Source organism: Lolium rigidum, chromosome 5 (genome assembly GCF_022539505.1).
Source record: "Lolium rigidum isolate FL_2022 chromosome 5, APGP_CSIRO_Lrig_0.1, whole genome shotgun sequence".
In the NCBI taxonomy this organism is placed as follows: Eukaryota; Viridiplantae; Streptophyta; class Magnoliopsida; order Poales; family Poaceae; genus Lolium; species Lolium rigidum.
Window position 1 is genome coordinate 10,584,335 of NC_061512.1, and position 8,482 is coordinate 10,592,816.

Sequence of the window (8,482 nt, forward strand, 5' to 3'; positions counted from 1 at the left end):
CACACTTGTACATATATGTTAGGGGCAGATGCAAGTTTTCCAACAATTTCGACGCTCCGGTGATCCGTATCTTGGGAAACCCTAGGGCGGGGACCCCGTAGATCTACCCCTATAGCTTTCTCCGTGCGAGAGTTTACCAATGTAATTTTTTACTTGTTTTGGTTTATTTAGGACATATGTACATGGAAACCATAGGTTGGGCATACTTTACCATAAAATAGGCTCCATTTGAGCCGTGGCGAGAGTTTCCACATACAGATCCTGGATTTTACCAAGTGTTAGCCCATGTATGCGGAAATCATCAACAACGGGTACATCCAAGGTTAGCCAAACCTTACATCACACTTGTACACTTATGTTATGGGCATATGCAAGTTTTCCAGCGATTCCGACGCTCCGATGGTCTATATCTTGAAAAACCCTAGGGCGGGGACCCCGCAGATCTACCCCTATAGCTTTCTCCGTGAGAGGGTTTACCAATGGACTTTTTTACTTGCTTTGGTTTGTTTAGGACATATGTACATGGAAACCATATGTTGGGCATACTTTACCATAAAATAGGCTCTGTTTGAGCCGTGGCGGGAGTTTCCACATACAGATCCTGGATTTTACCAAGTGCTAGCCCATGTATGCGGAAATCGTCAATGCCGGGTACATGCAAGGTTAGCCAAACCTTACATCACACTTGTACATATATGTTAGGGGCAGATGCAAGTTTTCCAACAATTCGACGCTCCGGTGATCCGTATCTTGGGAAACCCTAGGGCGGGGACCCCCGGATCTACCCCTATAGCTTTCTCCGTGCGAGAGTTTACCAATGTAATTTTTTACTTGTTTTGGTTTATTTAGGACATATGTACATGGAAACCATAGGTTGGGCATACTTTACCATAAAATAGGCTCCATTTGAGCCGTGGCGGGAGTTTCCACATACAGATCCTGGATTTTACCAAGTGTTAGCCCATGTATGCGGAAATCGTCAACAACGGGTACATCCAATGTTAGCCAAACCTTACATCACACTTGTACACATATGTTATGGGCATATGCAAGTTTTCCAGCGATTCCGACGATCCGATGGTCTGTATCTTGAAAAACCCTAGGGCGGGGATCCCGCAGATCTACCCCTATAGCTTTCTCCGTGTGAGGGTTTACCAATGGACTTTTTTACTTGCTTTGGTTTGTTTAGGACATATGTACATGGAAACAATAGGTTGGGCATACTTTACCATAAAATAGGCTCGTTTGAGCCGTGGCGGGAGTTTCCACATACGGATCCTCGCATTTCACCAAGTGCTAGCCCATGTATGCGGAAATCGTCAACGCCGGGTACATGCAAGGTTAGAAAAACCTTACATCACACTTGTACACATATGTTAGGGACAAATGCAAGTTTTCAAGCGATTCCGACGCTCCGGTGATCTGTATCTTGGGAAACCCTAGGCCGGGGACCCTGCAGATCTACCCCTATAGCTTTTTCCGTGCGAGGGTTTAGCAATGTATTTTTTTATTTTCTTTGCTTTGTTTAGGACATATGCACATGGAAACCATAGGTTTGGAATGAAATAGGCCCCGGATGAGCCGTAGCAGGAGTTTCCACATACATATCCTGGATTTTACCAAGTGCTGGCCCATGTATGCGGAAATCGTCAACGCCGGGTACATGCAAGGTTAGACAAACCTTACATCACACTTGTACACATATGTTAGGGACAAATGCAAGTTTTCAAGCGATTTCGACGCTCCGGTGATCTGTATCTTGGGAAACCCTAGGCCGGGGACCCTGCAGATCTACCCCTATAGCTTTTTCCGTGCGAGGGTTTAGCAATGGATTTTTTTATTTTCTTTGCTTTGTTTAGGACATATGCACATGGAAACCATAGGTTTGGAATGAAATAGGCCCCGGATGAGCCGTAGCAGGAGTTTCCACCGATTCGGACGCTCCGGTGGTTTGTATCTAGGGAAACCCTAGGGGGCGGGGACCCCGCAAATCTACCCCTAGGGTTAGGGTTAGGGTTAGATTTAGGGTTAGCAATGGACTTTTTCCCTTCGTTTTAGGACATATGTACATCGATAGCGGATGTTGGGCCTCACTGGATCCCGTCGACCCGTCTACGAAGAGCGTCACCGTGTTAGTGGTGGTGTTGTGTTGGAGACGAAAACATGGGTATATATAGGGAGGCGAGGGGCTGAAATGGCGGGAAAAGTTGGCGAGGAGCGTCGGCGGGAGAAAACGGCGGGAAAAATTGGCGGGAGAGAATGGGCGGGAGAGCTGGGCGGGAAAAAGGAAAAAAACATGTATGCTATGCCGACGGTGCCCCTCGGCATAGGCCAGACAGCTGAAGTTATTCCGACGGGAGGGCCGGGGTATTGGGCGGGAGAAATTGGCGTCAGCTACGCCGAGGGTGGCCCTCGGCATAGGCCTCACGCCGTCAAGGTTCCGTCGAGGCAGGGCCGCGGGGCGACGAGCCGGGGGCGCACCCTCAACCTATGCCGAGGGTCACAGATACGCCGAGGGCCACCCTCGGCATAGCAGGTCATGTGCCGAGGGGGGCTGTACGCCGAGGGGCGATTCGCGCGGCGGGGCTGGCGGGGCAGTACGCCGACGGCCCCGATATTTGGCCGTCGGCGTACGCCACGGCCGTCGGCGCAACGCGCCATTCCTGTAGTGGCAGGTAAGTTGATGTACGAGTAAGTCACCATCTAATCTCGATGGGATCGCTAGCTCGCTAGTCATCTTGTAGGGCCACGTAGGCACCGAAGCCGACAAGGCTGTTGGTGCCGGCGCGGCCGAAGAAGCTGACGGCAGCCCCGTCCTCGGGTAGCTGCAGGCTAAATGCGTGCCCCGCCGCGCAGCCGTACGGGCCGTGAACGTCTTCGTTGAAGTCGATGAACATGAGCGAGGTGATGCCGTATTCATCGTGTGTGCCACTGATGAAGTTGATGTAGTTATCACCATTCATGGTGAACTCACGCTTCCGCCCTTTGGTCGTGGAACCCCAGGGGCCCACTTCGATTTTTTTGCCCTTCTTGTCGATGTAAGCGTAGGAGAAGCCGTAGATGCGCTCGCCGGACCTCTCGCCGCCGTGGATGGTGATGCGCTGCAGCCGATTCGGCATATTGGCTCTTACGAGGTCTGTGGAGTTGCCGCCATGCCCACCCCATGGACCTACCTGGACAAGGGACCCCGTCTTCCTCGGACGAACGTACACACCTAGAGACTCGAGGGTTGCACCATAATTGCAGAAGAAGGCCACCACCTCGCATCTCCCCTGCCGTAAAGGCAAGCTGAACTCCGTGCTGTCTTGATTGCCGTACGGCCCGTACTCGTTCCGGTAGCTTGTTATGATTTTCAATGAACTCACCCCTTTCTTGTTTGTGGTACCACTCACATGGTTCACGTGCTCGCCAGGTTTGATGTCAATCTATATGTATATATACAATTTATCATAGAATTAATACCAGTTGTTTGTTGTGTGTGCATCGACCGATCCAGGCATAAGTTAGAGTGATATATTTATCTCTTATTAAACAGAAAGCGAGAGTAAGTACATGTGTGGTCCATCCGCTGTCGTAGTTGTACGCGCCCCAGGTGCCGACTTTGGTAGTTTGGCCATCCTGGTCATCGTACATGAATTCGAGGGCACTGATGCATTCTGTGATGCAGATGCTGATCCTCACAAGGCGTTGGGGATTTCTGTTGATGTCGCCAGGTTTGCCACCTGCTATTCCCCATGGACCAAGCTCCTCATACTTTATAATCACACAAGTACACATGTGAAGAATTCGATCACTAGCTAGAAAATATGTGTAATGAAGTTGCACACACTTACCACCAATCCTTCTGAGTTTTCTCACTAGTTAGCTTGAGATGGATTCTTGGTGGTGTTCAACCGCACTTATTTATAGCGCCTGATAGAGCATATGCACATATTCACCCTTCGCTAGTTGAATTATTACTTTGTTAATTATAGCTATATATAGAGAAATCAAATCCGAACAAATAGAAATACGAGATGTTGACCTCGAATATTAAGACAAATGCTTCTCAACATTATAATAGGTTGCACATCTTTGCTCCTTTATTTGATTCTCTCTCTCTCTCTTTTAATTTCCAGCTCTAGTCGAATAGTTTTGTTTAATTACATATCCAATATTTGTTCTCCATAAACTAAGAGAAGGAATAATCTACCAGTCTAGCACTAACAAAGTTGGCGTGTGGTACTCACCAGGAGCATCTCCAGCGATCCACACCAGCAAAGTGAGTCATTCATGCATTAATAGTCACGCGGTTGTTCTTGAGAGTGAATATACCGTCCAAAATTATTGGCCTGCTGAATAAAGAACTATGATGAAAGTTATAATTGACATATATATATGGAGGAGGATTCATCTTCCCACTAAAAATAAACCATCGGCAACACAGTTTTTTCACAACCGGGGCTCCAACACCCAATGGTTAGAATAAATATCTTAAAATTGTGAAAAAATGCACAATTATTTTCATAATTTTCCAAAAATATGGCATAATATGTATTGCATAGAAAACAAAACAAAACAAAAAAGACTAGTATACAGGAAAACTAAAACTGATCCCGGGATGTACAAAACATATTCAAAAATGTAACTTTTTTAGAAAAAAAACATTCTCATGCAGAGGGATATGTTCTATGCGTGCACGCGAAGTTTCACATAAAACCGATAATTTTTATACCATGTGTAACACAGAGTACAAAAATACCGGTTTTTGCTTAAACAACCCCGTGAGCATGTAACATGTCAAGATATACATAAAACATTTTTATTTATATTTTTATAACATTAGTAAATGTATTTAAAATGCAAGTGCATATGCGCACGGGTGCAGAAACACCCTATCCCTGGTATACCAGTAACACATGCATACACAATGTTTTTAATCTTAAATGTCAATAAGATTCTTTTAGTACTTTGTTGTAAAAGGTTCACATTTAAAGCTCACAAATTCTATATTTTACGACCTATTGCAATTAGACTTTTCTGCGTGGAGCCACACTCTGAAGGCTTCATTGTTGCTATGTTTACAAGAGACTGGAGAGTACACGATGACTATATATTTTGAGCAAGAATTTGAAGAATGTATATCTGTGTTTTCTTTTTTGTGATTGTAATTTTCATGATTTCCCCTCCAGCTGGATGCTGAAAGGATCGTATGGGTACCTAGAGGGGGGAGGGGTGAGAAGTTGCTAACAAAATTTTAATTTTTTTTGAATTTAGACTTGACACAAAAGAAAAATTCTCTAGATATGCAATTATGTGAATTTTCATATATGACAAGATGCAAGCAAGTTACAAGATACAACAATAAAGTTTTAAAGTGCGATAAATGGATAAAAGTAACCGAGAGAAAAGCACATGGAGACACAAGGGATGAATCATGTAGTTCCTTCCCTTTGGGGGGACGTACGTCTACGTTGTAGAGGTGTGGTGCCACGAAGGCCAACCAACACAAAAAATGTCTCACCCTATTCTTGGGTGAACAAACCACGAAGGTTAACTCACGCTCCACTAAGCGGTAGCCTTGAAAGCCGTAACCAGGACCTTTAACAAAGCTAGGGGCACGCATCCATAATTGAATTGAAGGCTCCAAAAAAAACCACGAAGGTCTTACAACACAAAGACAAGTTAGAACGAAAAAACTAACACCTATGGTTTCCAAGGGAACGATTAGGCACAAGTCCCTCAAGGGAACGAATGGGGCCGGGAAATCAAATTGCTATGGTGAACTTGTAGATCTAGGTCTTCTCCTTCGATTCTCCAAAGATCAACAGTTTTGGTTGGCTAATGGAGTAGATTTTAATGGAAATTTAAGCTCTAGTTCATGTAGGAGAGAGAGAGTGTGAAGCCTTGAGGTAGAAGAACGAGTGAGGGGGGTATTTATGCCCCTCTCAACAATAGAGTCGTTGGACCCTGCTTAGGGCCGGATATTCTGGCCACTAGGGCCAGATTATTCGGCCTCGCCAAATAATCCAAACCCCACAAGGGGCCAATTACCCCCGCCCCCCAATCTAACAACAGCAGAGAGCCGCGTGAAATGGCCATCTCTGCGTCCGTACCCATTTTCCGGGGGGGGTGGGGATTTTGCCAATAATCTTGGGGGGGGGTAATTCAATTGGGGCGGATAATCTGACTTGGAAATTATCAACCATCACAATGGGGCAACGGATGAATCGTTGGCACTTCTCCTACCTTTTCAGCGACAACTTCTCTATGTGGATAGGATCCAACACCGGAGAACACCATCACCACTATAAAACACCATCTTCATGAAAAACCTCTTTTCACCTTTTTGATGGGTCAACCGTCTGATGCTATTGAATTAATAAACCCTACACAACTTAGCTCACTGTTAAGCACTCACTAATGTTGTTATCAAACACACAAAACCAACTTAGGAGGCAAAAGCTCTTTAAATATCTCCCTTTTTCGTGTTTGATGACAACACAAGGGTTTGCTCAAGATGAATACATATGAAGCATATCAACAAATTTCTATCATATAGATGAGCTCCTGTTGTATGTGTGCACAATTCTATCTTGCATTTGAATATATGTACAAAACATCTAGGATAATAACTCCCCCTATATTTTAGAAACCAAACATCATGTGCAAGAAAAGAAGATAGACAACATATCATACTTGCACAAACTAGTCGAAAATATAGATAGGTAAAGACTATCTCGAGATAGGAATCATACCACACATATAATACCATAGATTAAACCATAGTCTTGACCACTTGGAATAACACAGTCTCACAAACACACACTGATGAAGTTCTCAAACACAACCAAATAGAACAAAGTGCAACAATAACTCGACATATAAACAAACACAACCTCAAAGACACAAATAAATTTCAACACGCTTGTGCCCAACCCATGCAAATCCCAAGTAGATCCTAATAGAACTACTTCTCCCCTTTGGCACCAAGACGCTAAAAAGGGAAAAGAGCGATGCTAAGCGTCCCTAGAAGAGCTCCTCGCCTGAGGCATGGATGTAGTCATAATCCTCAGAACCACGACAGTGGTCAGCATAGTCGTCGGTACTACCAGCAAAGTTTTGAAATCATATGAAAATGTTGTTTGCCGTGATTGATTCCCTGGAGACAAGTGAAACAATCTGATAGATCATCCTGCAAAGTGCAAAGCATGCTTAACACGTCGATCTGATGTCCAGAAACCATGCAAAAAAAAAAAAATTTGCTCCCTCCATTCTCAGAGCACCGTTACAAAGGGCCTTGTATGTAGATTTTACCAGAACTGTCCAGGCGAAGACCAAGGCCTCTAGATGAGAGGAGCGGCAGATGTATCTCTGAATATAGTGCTAATCGTCGACAGTAGTAGCAGACATTGAACTGTTCTCCAGTTGACCCAACTATGATTCTGAAATCTGAATATCACCAAATCCGTTACTTGGGGTGCAATTTCTTAGGCCGCAACCCCTCCGAACATCCATCTGTCGTTGCAAAACAGAGTCTCAGCGCCATCGCCGACAGTGATAGACACCACGCTGTTAAACTCCTCGCTCGCCGCCTTATCTTTATGCATTGGTAAACCCTGCCATGGCCGTAACAGCAGCAACAGCAACACATGCATAGCGCGCACACACATTATCCAAAGCAACAAGTTCCTGCTTCGTTGTTGATCGTCTTCGAGGAGGAGCATGGTGATCTAGAGCTTCCGCTTGCACATCAGGCGCGACACTTGATTAGCCAGCGGTCAAAGCACCACTCATGGATCACGTTCCAGAAACCGGGCTCCTTCTGGAAATGCTGAAAATCACCGGAGAAACATGTAACCAAAAAGTTGAGCAAAAACATCATGTGAAAAAGGAGTTCAGAGAAACATTTACATCACCCTAAACAACTACCGAAGTACTGAACACAATAGAATGGGCAAAAATGGCACGATCATCAATGAGCTCAAGTCTTATTGAGCAGAGAGGTTTGTGGAAGTTCAGAAGGGTTCCTCATCACAGTAGTTAAGTAGATGTTGTAGTCTTTCAGACCTAGAGGCGGACCGAATATCCAACGATGGCATCGTGTTTTCCGGTCGTACTTCTCGTTGATCCTGACCTTGTTCAGCTTGTCGATGGACGCCCTCCGGATGCCGTTGGTGCCCTCCATCACGACAAGGTCAATCCCCTCTCTGAAGTGCAATGGGTCTACTACTGCATTTATTTGTATGCCCGGAGAAACATGCATGCATGGTACTATCAAACAAACGCAACATTATGCAGTGTCTTGTTTCAGAGTTCAGACAATAACCTGTGATCAAGTATGATCTAGATGATCACTGACCTAGCTCTGGACCAACTCAACAAGACGATGTGGTAGGGTTAAACTAGTACGAACGTCATTTGATGGTGCAGATGTGACTAAACTCAACAGGCGCACTGTACTTTACTTGTGTCTCGATCTACAGATATGACCAGCTCAACG

General features: G+C 45.0%; 1 protein-coding gene across 1 annotated transcript; it reads right to left on the reverse strand.

The window, feature by feature from the left end:
* Positions 1-2,729: 2,729 nt before the first annotated feature.
* Positions 2,730-8,167, reverse strand: LOC124655608 (mannose/glucose-specific lectin-like). The gene is made up of 3 exons (XM_047194476.1): positions 8,117-8,167; positions 3,553-3,753; positions 2,730-3,425 (listed from the first exon to the last, which is right to left on the reverse strand). The coding sequence occupies exons 1-3, from the start codon at positions 8,165-8,167 to the stop codon at positions 2,730-2,732; spliced, it is 948 nt and encodes a 315-aa protein (XP_047050432.1).
* Between the last annotated feature and the right edge of the window lie 315 nt (positions 8,168-8,482).